The sequence below is a fragment of the Geospiza fortis genome, unplaced genomic scaffold, assembly GCF_000277835.1.
Source record: "Geospiza fortis unplaced genomic scaffold, GeoFor_1.0 scaffold425, whole genome shotgun sequence".
Taxonomy (NCBI): domain Eukaryota; kingdom Metazoa; phylum Chordata; class Aves; order Passeriformes; family Thraupidae; genus Geospiza; species Geospiza fortis.
In genome coordinates, this window is record NW_005054387.1 from 581,942 (window position 1) to 608,002 (window position 26,061).

General features: G+C 42.4%; 1 protein-coding gene across 1 annotated transcript in view; it reads left to right on the plus strand.

The window, feature by feature from the left end:
- CUX1 (cut like homeobox 1) overlaps nt 1–26,061 on the plus strand; it is a 190,377-nt gene that overhangs the window by 118,919 nt on the left and 45,397 nt on the right. The window contains exons 8-12 of the mRNA XM_031060636.1: nt 21–69; nt 11,438–11,542; nt 13,976–14,164; nt 19,700–19,758; nt 25,187–25,235. Coding sequence (XP_030916496.1) covers nt 21–69; nt 11,438–11,542; nt 13,976–14,164; nt 19,700–19,758; nt 25,187–25,235 — 451 coding nt within the window. The remainder of the gene's footprint in view (nt 1–20; nt 70–11,437; nt 11,543–13,975; nt 14,165–19,699; nt 19,759–25,186; nt 25,236–26,061) is intronic.

Genomic DNA, 26,061 nt, shown 5'->3' on the forward strand with positions numbered 1-26,061 from the left:
CTGCTCTCTTGTTCTCCCAGGGCTGACGAAATCGAGATGATCATGACAGACCTTGAAAGAGCAAATCAGGTAGGATTTTAATTGAATCCCCCATAAAATTCTAAGTGTGACTTTGATTATTCTTTTTTAATTCTCTTTTGGATTTCACGACAGTTCTTTTATGTGCATTTTGCAGTCATAACTGTGTGGAGTAAGAAAATATGCAAATTTTGAGCAAAATACAGCTCTTTAGGGATGCTCTGCAAGGATTGTGTGCACAGTAGAGCAGTGCTTGCCATATATTTACCTTCTAATAATTTAAACTTAAGTTTCCCACTGTAGTTATTCTTGGCTTTATGTTTCTAAATCCATCATGTTGGCCTCTACTCAGACATGCAGATTTGCCCAAATTAAAGAGCCTCTGCCCTGTGGCTGCGGCAGGAGTGCAGGTTTGGGGACTTCTCCAGACTTTTTTTCCCCCTTCCTTTTCTGCTATGTTTTATTGGCATATTATTTTTTAGCAAGGGTTGGGTCAGACTGTTCTTTCTGGGCAGGACCACAAAGAAATTGCCATTTGTTCCTGCAGATATTAATTTGGGCTGTGAAAAAATGTCTCTCTGGCCACCCCTCCCAGTGCACGCACTCCTGGCATGAGTGGCAGAAACACTGAGTTTTAACAAACCCAAACCCACCAGCCTTGCAGAGAACCCTTCTGAGTGAGTGGGGTGTTGGAGGAGATGTGCATGGATTCCATGATAATGGAAATTCCACAAGCCACTGGCTGCTGGTTTCACAGAGGGAAAAGCTCAGCCAGGATTTGCTTATCAGTGAGCTTCATGAATCCCTCTGCCAGGTACCACCAGAGATTGCAATCTCCAATCTCCCAGGCTATGGATTTATAATCCAGCTGGAGTTTGCCTTAGAGCAGCTCCCTTCCAGGGGTATAGTGGCAGCTCCTTCCCCTCCCTGGGTCCTGCTGTCAGCAGTGGTTGTGTGAGCCAGACCAGGTCACTGATCTGTTGAAAATGTACCCCCTGCTCCAGCTGCTGTTTTGTTTTGTCTTTTCCCTTTTGCCAGATCAGCTTTCAGCCCCCACACTCCCCTGCTGCAGCTGTCAAGGCTGCAACAAGTGCTGTTGGCCTTTATATTAGTTCTTGGAAAACTGGAAAAATACAAATCACAGAATCATTTCCACTGGAAAAGCCCTCCAAGATCACCCAGTCCAACCATCACCCAGCGCTGCCAAGGCCACCACTAACCCATGTCCCCCAGTGCCACATCCACAGGGATTAAAATCCCTCCAGGGATGGGGACTGCCCTGGGCAGGACAATCCTTTCAGTGAAGAGATTTTCCCTGATATCCAACCTAAACCTCCCTTGGAGCATCCTGAGGCTGTTTCCTTGTGCCTTATCACTTGTAACCTGGGAGCAGAGCCCAACCCTCACCTAAAGCCTCCTTCCAGGGAGTTTTAGGAAGAGAGAAGATCCCCCCTGAGCCTTTTTTCCCCCAGGCTGAGCTCCCCCACCTCCCTCAGCCACTCCTGGCGCCCCAGACCCTTCCCCAGCTCCATTCCCTTCCCTGGACACACTCCAGCATCTTAATGTTTTACTGAAGCCAAAATCATATTTGTAAGTTGTGTGCACAGTAATGTGCACATTGTTTAGTCAGTAGAAGCAAAGTGGTGTTTGTACAGTGGGTTTTTAGTTCTGTCAAAGAACTTTTGTAGACAGCATTAAATATTTATGAAAGTGCTAGTAATTATTTGAAAATATGTAGACTTTTTAGAAATTATGTAGGTGTTAAAAATGTTTTGGTAGAATTATTTTGTGATTTTTGCAAAGGCAGTACACTTTGCAATGATTTACCCAGTAGTTGGTTTTTTCCCTCAGTCTAAAGGGGGCTATAGTCAAAGAACAGTATTTCTAAATTCCTTATTGTCTCCAAAAATGGATTATACCTTGAAGGGCAGGTTCACCTGGAGAGGAGCAGGAGCTGCTACAGTGCCTCAGCTCATTTGCTGCCCATAGAGTCTTTGCCTTGTGTGATGCTTTACCTTTATAAAGCACTTTGATGAATTCTATCTAATCTTTGTAGCAGCAATTGCTGTGTTTTACCTCTTCATAGTTGAAAAAAAAATAAAAATTACTGGAAGAAATTAAATCTATTGCACAGGCCAGAAAGTGAGTTTGCATCAGGCTGAAGTGTTACAATTGCAGAAACAAGTACTTAACCTAATTATGTATTTAATAGTTAAATTAACATTTCCTTTTACCATTTCAGTAAGTGCTCATTCCCCATTATTAAGGCTACCTTTAAAGAGTAGTGCTCAGCACGACTCCTGCTTTGCTCAGGGCCTGCCTTGCTGATGTGGATGTGATGTTTTGCTGCTCTGGAATTAGCACTGACCCAAATGACTGGGATTCAGAGCACAGATTTCCACTAAAAATATGGGAATAAGAAATTAGTGTAGATTTTTATATATCTGACACTTCTTGAAAATGCCCTTCCCAGTTATCTCCCTTTTTAAATCCAGACCTGGCACTTCAGAACTTCCCTTGCTGTTCCTCTCTGGCTCTTGGGGGGTGGGGAATGCCTTTCCCTCTCCAGGGAACAGGAGGGTGGATGTGCCCCCTGACCTTGGCCCAGGTGTCCATAAAAACGATCAAATCCACAGGGACAGAGCTGATGTGGTGGCTCCCAGCCCTGTGTCCTGTGGGGTGAAGCAAGGACCATTCTTATCTTCAGCTCCATCATCTCTCTTCTCCCAATGCTTTTTCTCACTTGGATCCTCAAGTTTTTTCATGCAGGAGCTTTCTGGGCTACTTAATACCAACCCCAGAACAAATTACTGGCTCATCAGAATAATTGCCTTTAAATGCCAGTGAGCTTTGCAATTTTCTGCTCAGAGAGAGGGAGGTGTAGTGACCACAAAGCTCCCTCCCTCTCCATTGTGTCATTAACACAAGGTGTAAACTGAATTTTCCCACAAAACATAACAGTGAGAGAAATTAATCCCTCACTGGGTGCTGCAGATGAGGGGAGGTGACAGCCCCTTTCTTCTCAGCTGCTCATCCAGGTGCTCAGTGCCATTAATCCACAATCTTGAGTGGGGTTTTATGGCAGGGCTGCTCCATTCTGGCTGGCAGAGATCAGAGTGCACCAAGCTACACCCCCTGTGAGGGTGATGTGGGTGTAACCCTTCCCTTGGAAAGTCCTGAGAGGGTTTTTTATCTAAAAAAGACAAGAATAGTGCATTAAATGTCTGGTCCAGCTGCAGCTGCCTGGAGGGGAGCTGTTAGCTCCTGCCATGGGGCTTTAGGAAGGGTGTGGGGTCTGAAGCCAAAACCCCCTTTGGATTCATGGTGAAAGGTGCAATTCCATCATGTCCAGGCTCAGGAGAGCCATGGTGCAGAATCTCTGTCCTTTTCTGTCCATTTCTGTCCATCTCTGTCCATTTCTGCCCATTTCTGTCCATCCTCTGCTCATCCCCAGGGCTGTGGGACTCTGGGGCTCAGTTCCTACTGAAGGCACAATAAAGCCAAATAGGAAGGGCTCCTTTTCACTTTATTAACCCAGCAGCTCAATGACAAAACTTGATAACATAACCCAGAGTTCCCCCTGCATTTCCATGAAGATTTAATAATGCTGTAGTTTGGTGAAGGGACTCATTTTATTAAGATTTCATTTTGCACAATAAATCACTGCATATTTTCTGATATGCTACGAAGTATAAGAATAAATAATTAAAACTAAACTACCCGTACTTGTCAAAATAAATGATTTATCATAGTTTGGGATACAGCATCTTTGAATTTTTTATTGTTTGATTCCCAGAATATTCTAATTTCCAATCAGGGAAGTTAATGAAGCTCCAGTATACATTCCTGCATTCACAGCAGTTACAGTTGTGTGACTGTTTATTTTAGACAAATATTTATGGTTAGCACTTTCCTGTACCTTTTCAAGTTTACACCTTTCCAGTGTTTATGGCAGCAAAGTCACAAATTTTTTGGGACGACAAATTTATTCAAATGAATTGTTGTTCTCTTTCTGTACTTCATCCAGGAACCTGGAATCATCCAGTTGTGCCTGAGAAAAACAGAGGTTTTTGTTGGGAAGAATAATTCCTAGGCTGTGAAAACAGAAATATTTAAATATATTTGAATATTTAAATATATTATATTTAATATGAATACATTTAATTTTTTTAAATTACAGCTGGGCTCATTTTAAGATTTTAATACTGAGTCTGAATTTGTGGCTTTGAGTCATTGATGTGTCCTGGTCTCTTTTCTGCCTTTATGCATTGATCACATAGTTAAAAAAAAGAAAATCTAATGAGCTTTGTAATTTGAGTTTCCTGCAAAAAAGAAGGTGCTTTTTCACTTTTAGAACAAAAAGAGAAGAACTTTCGTTAGGGTTGCTGTATTTTAATCTGAAAGAGGAGGAAATTTATTTGAAAAGCAGACTCAAGTATAGGTATCCTTAGATTCTGAGAGTGGTAAGAGAAAGAAAACATGAGATTTTGTGTGTGTGTGTGGATTATGTTGTATAAGCTATAGAAGAAGAATTAATTTATTTTTTCTTCTGTTATCCCTTTGGAAAAGCCAAATGTTTCCTTTGGTTTTCTTTCCATCTTCACAGTGCTGATAGCGCTCCCAGATTTCTAGTTCTTATTTTTTCTGGGGAAAGAAAGTCAAATATAGAAACTTCCAATACCAATAAATCAAGAAAAGTGTACTTTCTAAAATATAGCAGCTTTTATTAAAGAATCTAGACTGGATCAATATCATTTATTCCACAGAAATGTAGGGTTGGGTTTAAAGTCTGTAGAGGAAGAGTTAGTGAATTTAAGCAATTTTTGGAGCCAAACTGCCACTAAAATACATAAAACAGTGTCTGCTATAAAAGTAGAAAGAAAACCTCACCAGGGTGTTTTAGCAGAAATGCTGCTCTCAAGATTATTTTTTATTTCCTTGTGTGTGGCACCTTCCTGTCTCCAACAAATCACATTGGAAAATGGTTCGAAAAGATATTCCTGCTAAGTGAGATTGCCATAAAATATGTGTGGTTTTGAGCAGCAGATGGAATAAATTCCCCTTTTCACTCAGCAGCACAAGTGCAGCACAATGCAGGTGGTGCTGATGCTCAGGGGGAGGGTTTGCTACGACCACCACAGCCTTGATGAGGCATCCTTGGCTTTGCACTTCCATCAGGAAGGGAATTTCTCAGAATCTCTGCTGGTCAGAGTGACTCTGAGCTAGGTACAAGTCTCTTTTCCCAGCCCAGCTGTCGAAGAAGGAGTCAGGATTCTTCTGTTCTCGTTCTCAAGGTTGTTTATTGTTTCTTATCTATAAAATTCTTTCTCTGACCCGCTGAGGTCTGTCTGGCAGGTTGGGTTGAGGCACACTGGTGTTATCTTTTTATTCTAAAAACTACATGTACATTATTTACGATAACTTCCCAATACCTATCACCTATGTTAGACAGTGAGCTTCTACCTTAAACCAATCTAAAAGTGCCAGCATCACCCAGAACATGGAGGCTAGGAAGAAGAAAGAAGAAGGACAGGGTACACCCAAATTCCTCCATCTTGGGACCCCAAGCCCCCATTCTAAAACCCCAAAAGTCTATTTTTCACCCCATGACGACCTAACTATTATTCTACTTAAACTCTCTTAACTTGTAATTCTTCGTATAAAGGTGGTAATTTGCTCCATGGGCCAAAATCAAAGGCACAGGGGTCTTGGGCTCTGTGCCAAGGTCTCTGAGCCCTCTGACAGGGTCTCAAGTCCTCCAGGGCAGCCAGAGGAATTTCCTGGGTTCCCACAGGAATTCATCCTGCCTCCATTCCTGCATTGCACCAAGGCTGGCACAGACCCTGCCAGAGGATTTGCTTGGATTTCTGACTCCCTTGGCAGTGGCCTGGGGGCTTTCTTTGTGTGCCATCCCCTGGGGAATTGCCCCATCCCTGGAAGTGCCCCATCCCTGGAAATGTCCCATCCCTGGGGAATTGCCCCATCCCTGGAATTGCTCCATCCTGGAATTGCCCCATCCCTGGAAGTGCCCCAGTCCAGGCTGGACAGGGCTTGGAGCACCCTGGGGTAGTGAAGGTGTCCCTGCCCTGGCAGGGAGTGGAATGAGATGAGATTTAAGGTCCCTCCCAGCCCAAATCCATGGATCCAGTTAAGTTACACTGCTTCATGGCAGATGAAGGCATTCACTTAATCCTGGGATTTCACTGTCTGTAAAATGGGAATAAAAATGTTTCCTTTGCAAAGGGCATTTGAGATCCTTGCAGGGAGATGTTCTGTGTAAAGGCAAAATATGGTTAATATTATTTCCATGCAAACATGGGTTTCCTGCAAATGCCTGGCTATCAGTTGGGAATACATTTATCTGGCAGCCTTTCAGCACACAGAGGAAAGTGCAATAGCCTGAAGACAAGAATGAAGACAGCCCAACCTCTTCTGGTTGGTGGAGTTTTTTCTTTTTTTCGTGTATTTCTCCATTGTTGGAAAAAATAGATGCCAGAGCCCTGAAAAATCTTTCATGTCCCTGATGTTCTGCTAACCTTGCTGCTGCTCTGTGGAAGTTAGGGCCATCTAAAGGTTTTGTAGCAAATTTTTATATCTGAAAAGTTAGGAAATTAAAGCACATTGAACCAGTGTGTTTTAATTGATGTTGTAGTCCAAGAAACACAGCTTTTGCAGCAGCTTGCAAGTCTGAATGTCAGCTCCAAGCATGGTGATTGCTGCCATAACCAGGCTCATTAACTGCAGCAGAATTACTTGTGATAATACCCCCTCCTCGCCCATAGGAAGATTTTCCCACATACAGCACTGAATTTAGCATGGAATAAGGAAATAGAGTTGGGCTGGTGGAACTTTAAGGGAAAGGTTATACATTTTTTTTCACATTAGTATCTCATTTTGCTGTTCACACCACTGGTCTTTGATCAAATTAACATTTTACTGTAAGTAGAAGAGCACTCAGTTCATGCTATTCATTATCTTGTCAGGAAACAAGGAGAATAATTTAAACTGGATATATTGTGTAAGGCTTTTTTTTTTTCTATTTTTAATTGGAAAGCACACGGCAGCATTACAATCATGACCTCCTGGCTCCACTGTGAGCAGTACAATATTTACCTGCTCTATGAAGGAAAATAGAACTATTTTGAAATATTTTGTTACCAGGAAGGTAGTTCTGTACTGGAAAACAGTGGTGTAGGAATTAGGAGGAATTGTAGAACTGAACTGTGCTGAAAAATAGGATTTTGGGTAATATTAGATTTGCATGAGCTTCATCAAGGCCATTAATGTGACTGTCAGTGGTCACTGAGGGTTTTTTTTAGGCTGTGCATAGGATTTGGGAGAAAGAAACCAAGAGTTTTAGCACTGACTGGTGAAAAGCAGCTGTGCTGTGGAATATCCAGCACCTAAAGGGGCTCCAGGGGAGCTGGAGAGGGACTTGGGACAAGGGCTGGAGTTTCAGGACAGGGGGGAATGACTTCCCACTGCCAGAGGGCAGGGCTGGATGGGAGATTGGGAATTAGGAATTGTTCCCTGGCAGGGTGGGCAGGCCCTGGCACAGGGTGCCCAGAGCAGCTGTGGCTGCCCCTGGATCCCTGGCAGTGCCCAAGGCCAGGCTGGATGGGGCTGGGAGCACCTGGGACAGTGGGAGGTGTCCCTGCCATGGCAGGAGTGGCACTGGATGGGCTTTAAGCTCCCTTCCAAACCCTTTCTGTAATTCTGTGAATCTGTCTGTATTTCTCAGCTGAAGTGGGACAGTTGCACACAAACAGAAGGTTTTGTGAACTTTGCAGTTGTGCAAGATTCCTCAGATGTAGCCATTTTCCATACTGGGCGCCTGTCTCTGGCTGCTCTCTTTTTTCTCACTTCAGGAAAAATTGTTCAACCATTTTTAAGAACAAGATTAGGAAAAAGGAAATCCATTTTCTCTCAGATGTTACGAGTTTTTCTTGCTGTTTTGGTGAGGAGCCTGCTGTGCCCAGATTTAATAGAAGGGATTTGATGAGGGATGGTTCCCTTTTTTCTCAGGGTTGTATCTTCTGTTGCTTCAAGTAGAAAAATTAAAAAAAAATAATTAAAAAAACCAGCCTCAAGTTTGGCCAGCCTATAAGAGTCTGGAAAAAAGAGTTCACAGAAACTCAGCAGAATCTGGTTTGAATTTGTTCAGGCTTTGCTGCTGGTGCCTGTCCCAGGCACACTGCAGTCACTGCTCTGGCTGGGTGAGCATCCACCAGGCAGGTTCTGCTTTTTCTGGGTGTGATGTGAGATCTTGTGGGGGGCACAAGGAGGGGAGACACTCCCCAGGCTGCCCCTGCCATGACTGGAGACATCAGCACGGGAGCAGGACAGGGAGAGGGGTTCATGGTGAGCAGGGCATGGGGACAGACACCAGGACAGGAGCACTTGGAGGACCTTTTGTGAGGACATTTGGAGAAGAAGCAACAAGGAAAAGAGGAAGAAAAGAGGAAGGAGGAAAAGAGAAAGGAGGAAAAGAGGAAGGAGGAAATCGTGGGGGTAAGGCTCATTCTGGAAGTTTGTGGATGTTCTTTAGGTCGTGTGAGGGATGAGCTGGGTTTGCCTGCCTGGAGATGAAGGCACCCTGGAGCAAAGAGAGGACAGAGATGGGGCTCCTGAATGAATTAGGAAGGGGACAGAGTGACAAGCAGAGAGAGGTGGCAGTGGAAAGGGCAAACCTAGAGGGTCTGGCAGGGGAGCAGCACCACAGCCACTGGGCAGGTGTGGGCAGGGGCAGCTCCTGCCAGGCTGGGAGCCTGGGCTGCCATGCAGGGAGATGTGCCAGGGCTCCAGGAGCCCACAGAGCTCCTGACAGGGCTTGTGCAGTGCAGTCCTTCATGTCCTGAAGCACCTCTGGTGGTGCAGCAGAGCTCCCATGAGGAAGGGTTAATGCCCTTGGCAGAGGGGAGTGGGATTAGCTCGGAGCAGATGAAGATCACACAGGGAACAAGAGGACAAAGAGAAGATCACTCACCAAGCCATGTTCTCTCAGAGCTGATGGAGCAGGGCATTTCATTGGGAAAACCTCATTGGGAAAGCCACAGCAGGTCCTGTGTGGTGCCATCCCACTCCTGAACCCTCACACAGGGTGGCTGAGCACCAGCCTCGGGCTTGGCTTTTCCAAACTTGTAAGTGCTCAAATTGGAAACTAGCATTCTTTTAACAGGGTTTTGTGTGTCATTTATAATTTACATTGCAATAGCACCCAAAAGTGCTTTCCAGACACTGAGCACATCTGTAATTCTGCCTCTAAAAAGCTTCCATTCTGTAAAGAGCAGGGGAAAAAGAGGGGAATTGACCAGTATTTCCCAAATAGAATTGCCCAGAGTTGGTGCTGATGTATTTTTAACAATGCCTGGTATGAAATCTTGTCTGGTATTATTCTGAGGATCACAACAGGTGTTGGGAATTGGCTGGGGAGGCTGTGCAGAGAGGGCAGCTGACAGCTCACTGTATATGCAGATGTAGCACCTATTAGCAATATCCTCTGTGGTTTGCTCGCATGCGAGCTGAATAGATTCTCCAAACAATGCTGCACTGAATGGAAGCCATCAGCAGAATTGCTCAAGGCTGCAAAACCCATTACTTATCCAGCAGTAGATGGAAGAGCAAGTGCCACAGTGTAGTAACTTGTCCTGCTTTGCTGGAGTTGTTCTGCAGTTATTAGATCAATATATGTAGCTGCACATCTAATAAAGTACCAGAAAATAATTTATCTCAATGTGTATTGTTAGCTCAGTATTTATCCTAATATTATCAGCCACATAAACAACATAAATCCCTCTTTTTGTGCCTTTTTTTGCTGCTGTTTCCACATTTTCTAAGCACACAATAGGCTGTGTCCCCTGCTCTGATTATTGGAACCACGTCACCGTACTTTTTACAATCACATTTTAATTACAGCTGTAGAACCTATGCAAAATCATTTAATACAATGTTGTAAGCAAATAGCGCAGATGATGCATTTAGTGTTTGATTGCTGTGAGTTTACTCATTGATTAAACATGCAGAGAGTGCTTTGACTGGGGAGGAAGTCAGAGACCACACACACACAGGGCTGTAGGGCTTATGTTCACTGTAGGATTCATATTTTCTATAGATTTTATATTTTCTATAGATTTTATATTTATGCTATGTTTTATATTACTAGAAGTTGCATATTTGCTACAGCTTCTATATTAACTATAATTTTATATTCACTACAGGTTTTATATTTGCTCTATGTTCTATAGTCACTATTTTAGATTTATATTTAGATTTTAGACCTGGGTTTTCCAAAGGATTAGCCAGGAGTCTGTGGAGGTTTGGGTGGCTCAAAAATGGCACTAGGAATTTGTCATTCCATGAAGGAAGGGATCCATCAGCTGGTCAAGAAAAGTTGTGACCGTCACTGGTGGCAGCTGATGGGTTTGGTAGAATTGGTGATAGGTCTTGGAAGTGGAGATAGAAAATTATTTTGGCTATTTTCTAAAAGCACAGCATGATTTGCATGGAGTAGCCCAGGCAAAAAGCAGTGATTACTCAAGGAGGAAAGCAGTGTGGTTTTATAACAATAAAATACATTTTTTAAAAAGAGAGAAGACAGTCTTGCCAGGAGGAGTGCATATTGTAAAAGAACCAGGTTTTGTTCCATTTCTAACAGAAGCTTACAGACAGTTATGAAAAGGACTTTGCTGCTATTTATTGCCTGAAGTTACTGATCCATCTGTCTCTACCCAAACTCTCATACACACAGTTTTTCCTCATCATTCTTTCTCTTTTCTACCACTATTCAATATTTAGATGGGCATTTTGACCAGTGGCCAAGTCAGAGGCTTATCAACTATTGCATAAATCCTCAGCAGCTGGTAACTGAGCTGTGCAAAATTGTCACTTTAGGGTTAAATATTGTTGAACAAATAGACCTGCTGAAAGAACAGAATCTAACAATTCATGTTTTAGGGAATAATTACTGTAGAAAGACAGCCCACAACATTGTATGTGTGTTTGAGAGAGTGGTCAGAATATCTTTTAATTCTGCATTTACCCGTGAGAATTATTCCCATGAGGAGCCTTGCAATAAAATCTGCTTGGTCTATGAGAATAGAAAGAAATTGAATAAAAAGACTCCATTTCCACTTGTATTTATTCAGTCTGGGAAATTCAGTGGGCCGCAGCATTAGTATCAGCAGGGGATTCCTTGCTCCTAGCGTTAAATTACTGTCATAATCGCTCAATTATTTCTTCCTTGTACTGTTTAAAATAAAAATCCATCACATTCTATGTTTTTTTCTAACATTTATTAGGTTGAGTGTTTAGGAAAATCAATTATATTCAGTCAGGCATGAATTGATGAATGTTCTTGTAATAATTGTCAGTTGTTAAACTGAATGTACTTTCTCTTTTCACCCCTTTTCATTTCCTTCAGAGGGCAGAGGTGGCTCAGAGAGAGGCAGAGACCTTAAGGGAGCAGCTCTCATCAGCTAACAAATCTCTCCAACTTGCAACACAGATCCAGAAGGCACCTGATGTGGTGAGAGAAAATATTTACTGACTCTTACAGGTTTCTGACATTCCTGCAGTACAGCTCCTTCAATTTATGCCCACAGCTATAAAAACAGCTGTTTGAAGTCATATTTTAACTGAAAGGGAACGATGTTCCTTTGGGATTGTGATGGGGTTCAGCTTCTGAGGGGGTTGGTGGCTGGAGGAGACCAGGGGAAGGACAGAGGTCACTTGGCTCTGGGGTGATCCATCACACCCTGCTCCAGGTGGACAGCACAGCTCTCAGAAATCATTTCACATGGCTGAGAGCATCAGCAGAGGAGAAATGGAGGCAGCAAGAGAGCCTTGCTGGCCATCAGCACATGGGGCCCTGAGGTGTGGCTCCATCCCAAGGGCACCCAGAGCTCCCTGCCTCTCCTAACTCCCCATCTGGGCTATCAGAAAAACTGGAAATAAACTTGATACCACTCCAGTTTTCACTGGCTGTATCTAAACTGAGAATTGCACCTATAAATCCCTGGAGAACTGAGAAGATACCCTGCACTCCTGCTTGTTGCCTCCTCTGTGTGGTTGTGAATAAAGCCAAGGCTGCTGATGGGACCTGCAGGCACGGGGGTCTGTTCCAGGGCTCCAGCTGGCCCTGGGTGAGCAGGTATCACAGATGAGCAGCCAGATTATTTTGATTTTTGTTTGCCAAAGGAGAAATAGGAGTATTTAAATGTAAATACGCAATTAAGTGAAATTTAGTCTACTTCTAAGCAGCAGATTTAAGAAACAAAAGAAATCATTGCTTTTTTTTTTCTTTGCAAGCCTTATACGTGCTTGACACTGATAGCAGAGGAACACATGGCTGCCTTTAAAAATCATTTGCAGAGAATGAGTAACAAACCATAAGTCCTCCAGATCTGTTTGGTTGTCTATTAATACAACCCAGTATTTTCTCAGAGAAGTCAAAAGATAGGCAAGTAGGCTGCAAAACAAAAAAAAAAAGCCTGAATATCACTTGTAACTCTGAATTACCTGCCTCTTCCTATCTCGTGTCCTAGTCTTATCATTATTTTAACATTAGGTCTTTCTTGTATTTAATAGTACTTCTGCACTTCATTTATATTTAATATGACAACTACTGCAGGATGAAAATGATCATTATCTATCTTATTTCAGACTCTACGTTCTAGTCTCAATAGGCACAAGCAGCAGATGATTATACAACTTGTGATGTTTCATGCAAGCAAATTAGAGGTTTTTTCAAGTTAAAAGTATAATTCAGTGTAATAGGAGAGTGTTGTTAACTGCTGTTAGTACATGCAGCTTTCTGTGAGTGCAGCAGGGTGTAGTCACTGAGAATCAAGCTGAATGTTTAGAAGATATGGAAAAGGGGATTTTGTTGTCCCTGTATTCCCAGAAAAGAGGGTATGGAGTATATTTCAATCTGCTGCAGTGTCACCTTCAGCTGTCAGGGTGTCACTGGGGTGAATTCTCAGCTCTTTCACCACAGAACTTTGGTTTAGTGCTCACCATCTTCATCTGCCTCTTGCTGAATGGATTCTCTCCTCCTTCACTGGTGCTTCTGAGGAACAGCCATTAACCTTTGTCAGATGCATTTTGGGCTCTTTAATGGAACGTGTGCCCCTCCTTGGGCTGCCTCCTGCCCCCCATACAGGCACAAGGCCTTCCTCACTTTATCCATGGAGGAGGCTCAGAGCTCCCCAGTGCATCACAGCTGTAATCTCCCAGCACAGAAGGAGACAGAGATGGTGCAATTAGTCTTTTATCTCTCCTGAATGGATCTGCCTCCTTCAGGACCTCTCTGATTCCTTCTCCTCCCAGGAAGTCAGTTCAGAGAGGAAGTTCCAGACTTGAGGACAGATTTTACAGCTGTGGGAAACTGGAAGAAGGAAGATTTAGGAAAGAGAATTTCTGAAAGTGGTGACCAAAGGGAGAATGGCCTTGTCTTAGAGCTGTCACATCTCTCTTCTTCCCCATAGAGGGATGCTTGCAATAATGTTAACATGAACAATTTTCATGCAAGGATCAAGTTCATTGGAAGTAGCAGTTTGGGGCAATTTTTGACAATTTTGCCTGAAACGTGCAGTGTGCATGCAGAGAGCCACAGGCACATGGCTCTGCCGTTCCTTATTAAGAAATTCTGCTCCATTACTTCAGAATATTTTATCTGATTAGTATTTTGTAAGCACAGATTTTCATAGTTGTCAAAGCACTTGGGCTATTAATAATAAATAGATCTAAATAGAATCCTTTGACTTTCACTGCTGCATCTCTCCAGTGCACTTACAAAACAGGGAAATTTATTCCCTCTGTTATCCGTGCTTTCCCAGAGAGCTGTCCTGGGCTGTAGGAAATTCCATCTTCCACATTCCCAATGTCAGTCAGAGGAGTGCTAGATTGAGGAATTGCCAGTTTCCTTCCTTTCTGTGCCCTGATGGTGTTTTCCCTGCAGGAGCAGGCCATCGAGGTGCTGACCCGCTCCAGCCTGGAAGTGGAGCTGGCGGCGAAGGAGCGCGAGATCGCGCAGCTCGTCGAGGATGTGCAGAGACTCCAGGGCAGCCTCTCCAAGCTGAGGGAGAACTCCAGCAGCCAAATCTCCCAGCTGGAGCAGCAGCTGACAGCCAAGAACAGCACACTCAAAGTAAGGTTTGGTTGTGCCCAAAGGATGTCTCAGAGATGATGGTATTGGGGTTTCCTGTGGTCCTGAGCCATTGGCTCCTTCAGGGTGTGGCTGAGTTCTGGTTTCTGTGGCATTCGTGGAATCACAGAATGGTTTGAGTTAGAAGGGACCTTCAAACCCATCCCATTCCACCCCCTGGGTATATTGCTTTTAAGGGATCACAGTTTTTTTAAGTTCTAAATGGCCCAATCCTTACTGTTTTGAAATGTATTTTTGCACATTGGACAAAGCTACCTTTAGGATTAAAATCACCACCAAACCCCAGCAGACATTGAGCATGGATATGTAATGAAACAGTTAAACTGAAAAAGCACAGAAAATCCCTCTTAGATTTTCAAACTTTTAATTCCCATTCCAGTTATACATATTGAAGATTTGCAAGGAATTGGTTTATCTTTCAATGTCCCTGCTACCCCCTCCAGTTCCCTCCACTGGAAATGGGAAGTGTATCATTTAGATTTTAGTTTATCATTTAGGGCATAGAAACAAGTAAAATCAGGACATGGAGAAGGCTTTTATATAATAACCATTTAATTATTTAAATAATAATTATTTATTTATTTATTGTTACCAATAACTATTTAATTTTTTTAACTGTGTATTTGCTGCACAATAATTCCCATTTCTAATTAGCAATCTGGCCCTATACTCATTTGCATAGGAGCAGCACTGCGCTAGAACCAGAAGGAGCAGCTAAGAATTCTCTGAATGACCCTTTTACCTCTCTCTTGGGCAGTTTCACTTTCCCTGTGCTGAGCCCACACAGTTCTGATCTCTGAGTGAGCGTGAGAAATGATTCCTGACGTGGGGTATGAATCAGTTTCCTGTAACTCCTGTCTCCTTCATTGTTCCACCACCTATGAGCTCCAAAGTGTAAACAAGATAAATTTATCTGTTCCATTAAAGTCTTGGTAGTTCTGCAGGTTTGATAGTCTGAGAGTGTTCTGAGAGCAGGAGGCTGATAGTTCCCACTCAGCTCTGACTGTGGCGTGGGCAGCTTTGCTCTATCAGAATGATTTAATGTTCAATTGAAACTCTTACAAATTGCTCTAATTCTGACATTTTCTAGCAGTTACTGGTTTTGCTGTGGTGGAGCATAATTCACATGGAGAGAGACCTGTTAGGAATGAAAGCTGAAGTGTTGCAGTCAGTGTTTTCTGCATGCTTTAAGCTGGCTTTGCAGAATTTTTATGAAAATTCAGTGGAGCAAAGGACACCTATTATGTAACTCCATTGACAGTATCACTCCCTGCCCACCTGTCACCATGTGGGCACCACATTTATTGAGGGAGAAAGGAGCTGCCCTGGTTTTGAGGGACACATTCTGCTGGCTACACCCATGTTCAGGGGATTTTTTTATTTTACTTTTTTCATAAAGCCTGATAGAAAATATCTTGAATCCTTGCACTTGACAGATTTTCTTGGAATAAAGCATGTTCCTGGTGAGGTCAGTATTAGTTTAGCCATTAACTTCAAAGGGAGTAGGATCATAGAAATGACAGAGCAAGTCTTTGATTTTCATTTCAGTAATCTCCTTCCATTTTCTCATAGCCTTGCCTAGCTAATGCTCTGTATTTAGCTTTCTGTTGATAGTGGCTGATGTAGTGCCTCTATTGATAAAGTTTTAGTCATTTCAACCCTCTTTAACCTTATTTATTGCAACTATAAAAATATTTCCAAATAGTTACTTTCACCCCAAAGTGCTGGGAAAGCCTGTGCCAGGCACAGGTTGTACAAAGCACCAAATCTCAGTGATAATGTGCTGATCTCCTGTTTTATTATGGAGGAATTGCTTCTGAAATAACAGAGATTTTAATGGTTGCCTCCACAGAAAACAACTTACAGTTTCACAAATTAAAGCAATGTTCTCAACCTGTATCTTGGGGGAATTGTTTAATACTCTATGACTTAATGAAACAATACAGAAATACTTCCAAAATTATTGCTTCTTTATCTTCATCTGATCTAATAATCAAAACATGTCCTCTAGTAACAAGACTTTTCTCACTCTAATTGTATTAACCCTTTGTGGCAGGGTGCTAGAATGTCTCTGCTACCCAGTTAAAATTCAGTAATGTGACTTGATCACTCTAAACTGAACTACAATGTTAATCTAATGGTTATTGAAATGTTTTAAGCCACTCAACACAGCCCCTGCTATTTGCCTATGCCAGTTCAGTTAATAATACAGTAGTGATTGTATTTTCTAAATAACATGAGGAGGGACCCAATCTCTGCATGCTCTGACATGGGTTTATTCACACCACAGATGCAAGGTGATTCTTTAACATGGGATATTTGCAAATTTAATATGCAGAAAAGCCACCAGTCCATTCCTTCTGCCCTCTGGCTCCTGCATTTTTGTGTGTTGGAGGTCATTGGAATATATTTTGTCTGAATTAACCAGGTTGATATTTAGTGCAAGATATTAGTTCCTCCAGATTGTCTCACAGCTTGAACCTTTGTTATCCCATGTTCTGTGCATTTTACAGGGTTCTTGGAGACAATTACCATACTAATACATTTTAAAACAGTCATTGACTGGGAAGATGCCAAGTGCCTAAATGTTCTGTTTCTACACAGGCACTGCATCCTCAGTTGTTAGTTTATATTGTTTACTAAAGGAGATGTTTAGGTGCAGATTTTCCATGGCAACAATCTCTGTATTAGGTACTTGGGAATGATGGATGTGTGTGTTTTTTATACAATCCAAAGTAAAATATTGCTGGTTGTCATACTGCTGTAGCAAGTACCTGAGAGTCCAAAACAGCTGCATTTTGTCAATATCTCTTCTTTTTCTTTATTTTTCTACCTGTGTTTTGTACCTAGATATTCCAGGGTATAGCACTTCCCTGCACAGAATTACATTTAATACAGATTCCATTAAAATGAGAATCTTTAGCTTTTTTGTGGTTTATCTCTGTTTCTACAAAAGACTGTTTCCTTAGCATACCCTTGCATAAGTAACTAACATATTAATCCAGGGTATTGCTTGTTTTAAATTTCTTCTGGTCCTTTTTATACTGAGAACTGGTATAAATTTCCAGTTGTTCCTGCTGTAAAAGCTCCTCTGCTCCAGACCCAAAATGTTACCAGTCACAGAGTTAAGGAAAGGGTGAATTGCAGTGGATTTGCAGAGACAGAAGGACAGAGTGACAAGACCAAGGAGAGCAGAAGGATGTCTTGGGGTTTGGCAGGTCCTCCCCTTGCCTGTGACCACTTGGAAAACGCTCAGCTCTGATGCTGAGTCTCCTCCCAGTACCAAGGGCTCTCTGGCTCACTGGTTTCATTTAAAGATCCCTCTCCAGCCTGACCTGATGCACTACAAATTCCACGTTGTTGAAGTCACTGTGTTTTGCTCAGTGTTGAGCTGCAGCTTGAAAAGCTGCTGGAGCTCATGGCCTGTTGTAGCTGATCCTCCTCAAAATGTGAGATCTCAGGCCCTGGGACTACACAGTACATCCCCATAATGAGATTTCAGCATGTGTTGTAAATTGTCAAAACCTCCAACATCTTTATTATTTGTAGGATTTTCCTGGTCACATCAAGCAGGATTTTCCTGAAGCGCTGTGTCTGCTATCTAAAGCAAAGTCAGTGCTTCCTATAGTTCCAGACAATAACTGGAATTTGGAAAGGCAGGACACACCAGAAAAAACTACTAAAACTTGCCCTGTATTTATTCCAGGTGAAAAAAAAAAGGTTGTAGCTAAAACAGACACTTCATTTTTATTTTCAACACAACTGAATGACTGCACAACCACTGATGACAAAAGACATGAGACCTTTCTAAGAGGCCACTTGTTCCATCAGTGTCCCAGAGAGTGCAAATTCCACACTGAGCAGCAGCTCCTGGGATCCATTAAGAGTTGCTCCTTGAGCCTGGCTGTTCCTGCAGGAGATTCCTCTCTCAGCAGTGCTGAGGATGCTGGGCTGTGGGGGCAAACAGCAGGAACAGGGCCTTGAGAGGGCTGTGGATTGGTAACCTGGCTGTCCACTTTGTCACTGCTCCTTAACAGCTGTGCTGATGGCAAGGCAGACATGTCAGCAGTGTGAGAGCTGCAAAGGGCTGTGTAGGAAATCCTTTAAAAATGGCAGAATGGCTGGAGGTCCCACAAAGCCCCACTATGCTGCTGTTGGCATCTGAAGAAGCCTCATTTAAATTACTGAGATGACTCAGTCCGTGGATTTGCTGTGCTGCATCATTTTGGGGTTTGTTCAGCTCTGTGATACCCACACACTGACTTTATAGGGAAGACAGCACAGGGAGCAGGTTCCCAATTCTGTTTCCCCAGCCCTGCCTCCATGCCCCATAGCTGGGCTGCTGCACAGCTGTGTGGGGCTGCATTTTAAACAGCTTTGCTAAAATTATCCAAGTTCCAGCAGCCCTCCCCTGCCCTCCTCCTGCATCCAAAGAGCAGCCCCAGAGTGGGTGTAGGATCTTGAATTCCCTTCTCCCCTGAAGGCAGCCTCTCCTGGACATAAAGTCCTATTTTTCTTTTTCATGTCATATATTCCTTTCCTTTTCAAAGTAGATTCTCTGTCTTTGAGGTGATATGTCCTTGTGTTATTTCTGTTTCCTGTGACCTTTGGGATTCTGTGCCAATTTTAACACCAAAAATGAACTGAAGCAGAGTTAGCCTGAATTTATCCATGGAAGTTGCAAGCCAGTAAGTTCTGTTCTTTGCTTAGATCAGGTGTGCCTGCACTAAGCAAAGCAATTATTGAAATTAATGTGGCTTCTGCAAGCAACATAACTGCATCAATTATGTATCAATATGTTTTAGGCCTCCTGAAGCATTTACCCCGTAGTGATGAGCACTTTGGTGGGAGCTGGGTAAGGTCCAAGTGTGTGACATTGCGTTCTGGATGGTGGCAGGGGGTTTGGTTCAGCCTTTGGGGCATCCTCACAGCCAGGAGAAGCCTTTGAGGCCACCCTGGGTGGGGCAGAGCAGCTGGGGTGGCCTCAGTGCTCCCTCTGTGGTCAGTAATGCTTGCAAAACCTCTGGTACAGCTGTTGAGGTGCTGTAGGAGCCTTGCAAGCCTAAAGCATTCCAGTCAACAACAGCTTCTTCAGTCTGCTCTTTTTATCATGTAGATAAGGTTATCAAGAACTGTCCTATTAAGAATACAGTGTGTGCCAAAGCATCCTGCTTGTTTACTCAATCTCCCTGAAAATTTCAGCTGCCCCATTTTTTTTTTAATACCTTCATCCCCCAGTCTCTTCCCTGAGCACATGACAGTGACATTGCAAGCAGCCAAATTGAGACCCACTGAATTCTGTCATGCTTGGCACTCTGTAAACAAAGGATGAGCGAGGTATAATTGTGTTTACGTTTAATTGGTTATAGTTTGTTTTCTAATATATGTAAATTAGGTATGAGTCATTAACCCTCACTTGTGCGCTGCTGTATATATGGAATAATTTGAAGATGATTTTCAAAGCCTGCAGAAAAAAAAACAATGTAAATAATTAAATCCATGTTCTTTCTTTTAAAGCAACTGGAAGAAAAACTGAAAGGACAGGCTGATTATGAAGAGGTTAAGAAAGAATTAAAGTAAGTGTTAAATGCTTACATGATTTTTTCACAAGTCTCTTCCCTGAGCACATGACAGTGACATTGCAAGCAGCCAAATTGAGACCCACTGAATTCTGTCATGCTTGGCACTCTGTAAACAAAGGATGAGCGAGGTATAATTGTGTTTACGTTTAATTGGTTATAGTTTGTTTTCTAATATATGTAAATTAGGTATGAGTCATTAACCCTCACTTGTGCGCTGCTGTATATATGGAATAATTTGAAGATGATTTTCAAAGCCTGCAGAAAAAAAAACAATGTAAATAATTAAATCCATGTTCTTTCTTTTAAAGCAACTGGAAGAAAAACTGAAAGGACAGGCTGATTATGAAGAGGTTAAGAAAGAATTAAAGTAAGTGTTAAATGCTTACATGATTTTTTCACAAACTCTGGTTGAACAGTACTTGTTAAATGAAGCCACAAATCTGTGTTCTTGGAACAATAAAAAATTCAGTCAAAACCACAAAGACGAGGAAATTGGGAATATTGGCAGAAATTGCATCCAGAACCAGTGGAACTGCTGTATCTGAGAGTGCTCCTTTTTGTTGCAGCAGAGGATCACAATAGCAAATAAAACACATGTCCACGAAGAAAAGCCACTGAAACTATTGTCCACAAAGGGAAAAAAGTTTCAAAATCTGTGGTGTTTTAGGTGGACCACTCTTTAAAAGTCTCCAGCCAACAGCTGAGGGTAATGTGGACCAAAAATGACATGCAGAGCCTTTGGCCATGGTACCTTTGCTCTGCTCCTGCCAGCCAGTGCTCAGCACTTACCAGTTTAATGCTGGGCTTGTTTCACTGTATATTTTTGCTAATATATTGTGGTTTTAAACTAAAGCCACAAACAGCCTCTTCCTATTTCAAGGGATTTTCTTAAGAGACTTAAAAGAGCCTCATTTTAAACTATAACAAGATAAGCTGTCAGGTTCAGAAGAGAACTTTTCTGACTGGAAATATGTTTAGTGTCAAGGTTTAAATAACTGCGAGAAACTCCCATCTCTTCTTTCATCATTCTGGCATTTCTGTGTGTGTTTTAAAAAGGCTGAAATAACCCATTCCCTGGTTTAATGAGGTATTTCAGATGAGGCTGGTAGTCATGTGCTTTTGTTTACACGTCCCTGGAGAATATGGAAAGCAGATTTGGATTTGCAAGCCCCACAACTGCCCAACCCCTGGTGCTGATTTATTCAAGCCACGCTGGCTGAGGTTCTGGTTCACCACCAGCTGCAGCACACCCTGATGTAGGGGTATAATTTTCACTGGAATTAAATGAATTGACCATTTATTTGGTCATTTTACCTGATTATTACCTGGGCTCAAAATAGCATCATCATTTAGTGATTAGGGGTAAATACATCCACATCCTCTCCTGAGTTAAGGGAACAGCTTCAGGTTTTAGCCAGTTCATGTCCTCATGTGTAGTGTTTTAGCCAGTTTATGTCCTCAGTGAATGGGAATAAGGCTACAACCTTCCAGCTTCTTGCATAAGATATTAAATGTAAATGTGCTGAAACAACAAATGAGTTTTGAATCCTTCCTGCTTTATTGCAAAGGTTTAATACAACAGGACCAGGCTTTAAAGCCAGACTTAAGGTGCCTAGAACCCAATATATTCGTTGAATATGCTCATTTAAGCTTACTTTGCATTTGTGCTTTAACTACAAACCCTGTATTCCTGATGATAATACCAATATTTTAATTTGGTTTTTTTTTTACAACACTGACTTACATGAGGGCAGGGGTGGTAAGGCAGCTCAGAGAAGCTGTGACACAGGAGGCTTCATATGGTGCTTCTGCTCAGAATGAGCCTGCAGAGAAATAAGTGGGAGATTCTGCTGGAAGTGGCCCTGGTTGGGTGCCAGTAAATGAACCCTGTTTTCCCAGGTTTTCCAGCTTTTATATCCCTAATTTGTGAATTGATATCTGGCTTGTAAAGGCCGTGGGGTCCATCACTGTCCTGTGGGATGGTCTGAGGGTTGAGACCCTCTGAGAGAGCACTGAGGATGTTTGCAGTGCTGCATCCTCCAAGCAGCTGCTTCACAGCATTCCCATGCTCCATCTAATCCAGGTGGTGTGCTGAGGGCTCAGTGTGCATCCCCTGGCAGTGACAGTCTGATCTGAACTGAGACTTGCTGTAAATGAGGCTGGGAGAAGTCTGCTGCTGTAAATCTGCAGCCCTCACACTGAATCTTGCTGCACCTGCCTTGTGCCCTGCAACACTGACAGAAATGAGCTGCTTGTAACATTTGCACCTAGAGAAAAGAGATCTTGTCAGTAGAGCGGGAATAGAATTAATTTTTAAGGTGTTTTGGCACTGATGTATTTTCTTTAACCCTTCCTGGGGTGTTAGAGGCAAGCAGGGCTGAGGGTCTCAATATCAGCCAACTCCTACCCTACCTGGAGGAACTTAGCTGGGCCCATGTCAAGATCTGGGATGGGAGAATTCTTCACTTTCTGCCTTGGCTTTTGTGCCCAATGGCTTCTAAACCTATTTTTGAGATCTGAGAGCTCTCTGTGTGCCTTCAGCTCCCTCTCAAGTAGCACGACAGGGCTGACCCTGCTGCCTTTGCAGTCCGGATCAGACAAACAGAAAGTTGAGCTGTCCCAATGCACACTTTGCTTTACAGTCAGATCTTTCAAGTCTTCTTAGATGTGCAGATTCAAGTCACAAGATCATTTCTTTAAAAAGCAGGTAACTGATCTTGAGCCACAGATTGAGTCAAGATCTCATGGGCAAAGATATTCCTGGAATCCAAAGAAGAAACGTTATGCTTCCTCATTTTCCTGAGGAGAATGTGTCTTTTGTGACACATTTGGAGAGTCATTTTTGACATGTTTAACTTTTACATTCTTTTAAAAATGAACCTTCTGGAGTGAATATTCCTCTTAGGGCAATTAGAGGTGCCATCAGCTTGATTTTTAGTATATTTTGTGTTTCAACTGTAAGGGAAATTACCTGTGAAATTGTCAGAAAGTTAATTCAGTTAGCAAAGAATCCCCTTCAGGTAGGCAGAGGTCAGTAGGTTTCCAGCCAAGGTTTGAATGCACATTTCCTGCACCAATCTCACTGGAAGCAGCTGCTGCAAGGCTCAGGATCCTCCCTGAAGGTGCCAGCTGGCAGCAGGTGCTCAGAACCAAAATGCATCAGCCTGTGCAAGGACAGAGATGACAGGATCAGGGCTTTAGAGGCAGATTTTTGGTGTGGAGAACCAAATATAACCATAACCAGGTTCATGCTTCCAACCATTGTCAGCCTGGTGCTGGGGGCAGCACTGTGTGGTCAGGGCACCTCTCACACCTGCTCCTTTGGGAGAGAGCAGCTTTTTCTGGTTTAGCCTCATCCAGGAGGAAGGAAGGTGTTTGGAATGCTGCTGGATTGCTCCCCATGGCAAACCCACGTGTGGTAAGTGGGGTCACAAGTGCTCTGAGCCAAAATGGGATTTCCCATGGGACGTTTGCCACCTGATAATTTACTGTTCAAACTGGGTTTGAAATTCAAATCAGTCTCCTCATTTTGGCATCATGAGGATGTGCATTAGGACTGGCTGTCGCTGCAGAGGTCATTCCCTGCAGAATTCATGGGAACAGAGACCTGGCTGGGATTTTCCCTGGATGAGTCTCTGTGCATTTATCTCCCTCAGCACCTTGGAGTCCTGGAATGCAGAGCTGTGCCTAGAAACACTTTGGCTTTTGGGGATTTGCCACCTGAGTCACACACCTGTGGTGTCAAGTGGTGTCAGGGTCTTTGAGAACTCGAGCCATTAGTCCACATCATGTCCCCTTGACTGGGACAAGTCCACTGATAGCACAAAAGAGTTGATTTTGCACGTGGCTGAGCTGTTGTGCCCATACAGAGTCTTCACAACATCACTTTATGTGCTGTGTGTGGGGTGATGGCTCCACCCTACAGCCAGGCAAGAGGTGACACTGAGTGATGCCATGTAATGAAAGTGATTGCCAGAAATTTGTGGTTTCATTAATTACTATATTTTAGGAATGCCTGTCAGAATTAACCCTGTGTGCAATGAGTATGTACAGATGTAAGATACATGAGGTCTCTTTCTCAGAATGCCTTTTTTTTTCCTTTGGGTTTGCTATGACTTTGAGTGATCTTGAATGGCCCAGAGACCTGATTTCCAGAGTGTCACTTAATGCACATCTAACTCTGGATTAATCCAGGGACAGGTTCAGGCAGTTAATGGGTGCCTGGCTAACTCCTCATGGCATCCAGAACCAGTTCCTGTGCCTGATACTGAACTTCTGCCTTTTTTTATCTCTGTTTCAACATTTCATGGAATCACTGAATGTTTTGGGCTGGAAAAGACCTTAAAGCTCATCCAGTGCCACCCCCTACCATGGGCAGGGACACTTTCACTACCCCAGGTTACTCCCAGCTCCATCCAGCCTGGCCTTGGACACTCCAGAGATCCAAGGGCAATTCCAAAACCTTTAATACATGATCCACAGCATTTAATACAGTTTAATGCATGATTAACCAGATTGTTCCTGCTCACAGAGTTCTTGGTGTTTTACACATGACAAATGCTGTGTAAACACCATCTATATGTGTTTATGTGTTTTTCTTCACCAAATGAATGTTGTCTTTGTACAGTAAGAAGCTGAAATCATTTATTGCTTCAGTCTGAGGAAGTTCATGTCCTGCCTGCAGCAGGCTGGTTTTAAAAAAATGATCCAACAAAGTACAGTAATAAGTCTGGATTCCTGTAAGATTCTGGTTTGCCAGATGACACAGCTCTAACTGAGAGCCTCTGAAGGGAGGCATCCTCTGACCGCTCACTCTTTGTATAAAATATTGACAATGAGACTATCAGATTCTGCTCCTAATGTACTTATAAATATTTGGATCTTTCATATTTCTTAAGAAATATTGAGCCATTTTGTCTTCCCTTTGCCATAGAATGAGGGGGTTATTAAAATGAAAAACTGCCTTTTAGCCTGTAGTGCCTTGGTTGGGAGGATTATTTGTGCATATTTTCCTTGCTGGTGAGCTGGTGTATATTCTTTAAAGTGCTGCACTGTAGTGGTGACTCCCCTGTTTTGCTGCTTTGCTACAACATCCTCATTCCCTTCCAGCTTCACAGATAAATTTATATTGTTTCTGACAGCTTAAAATGTTATATCCTTATTAACCTTTAAATTTACACTTTAAACTGGCCTGGTGGGATTGCATATGGAATGATTTAGATGATGCTCAAGAAAATTTTCTTATCCAATAACTGGTTTGAGGAGTTATTCTGTATTCATTAGGAGACTGTGTTACTGCAAGGAAAGTTGTCATCACTTGTGGTGTTACTGGAGAACAGCACATGATAATGTTAATGCTCATTAGTGGAGTTGTTATGAAAGGGAGAAATAGAAAATAATTTCTTTTTTCTGCCTTCCACAGTATATTGAAATCCATGGAGTTTGCACCATCTGAAAGCTCTGGTGCGCAGGTACTGAATTACTTTTGTTTTCTTACTTATTCAGTAGCTCAGCTGATTAACAAAAATTTTGTCTTGCAATTCCTTGTTGTTGACATTGACAGTTTCCTGTTGATGTTGAGGCTTCTGGGTCCATCCTTGTTTTCCCTGATGTTTTCTTATGTAAAAAGCTGAACTGGACTTTTTTTTTTTTTGCCTGTTAATTTCATTTAAGTGGTCAAGGACAAAGTGACATTTCAGCTGTGCTGGAGTGGGTAAACCAGAATGTTGTGAAGTTGAGTCATTTAAAGATACTGGAGTTGTTATACGGGCAGCACACTGTGCAAGGACTTCAGCATTTTTAAGTATTTGTTAGCCTTGAAAATTTCTTTTCACAAAAGAAAACAAACCTTGGAGCAGCGAGAAAGCTCTGCTGTTCCAGCAAATTAATCTTATTTCAGTTTAGAGGTTATGAATTAAATTCCTGTTTCTGAAATCCAAACTGAATATCGATATCCTGGGATTAATTTTCAATGGGATTTTTAATGATCATGTGTTAGATGTTTAGGGGATAGTAAATAGCAGGTTTCTCTGACTGATGTTATTTTGAACAAACTGTTTCTGCATGTCAAGGAAATGCTTAGCTTGGGTCAGTTGACCTTGAAGGAATAATATAATCTTAACTCCTGTTTTAATCAGATTAAAAGAAGTCTACAGCTTTTAAACTGAAAGTGTGCCAGAACCCTTTAAAAATAAGTAGGATTAAGAAAATGTTCCGTTACACATCTCAAAATAATGCAGAATTGATGAATGATTTACAATGAAAATTAAACAGTGAATCTGTTCCATGGCTCCCAGA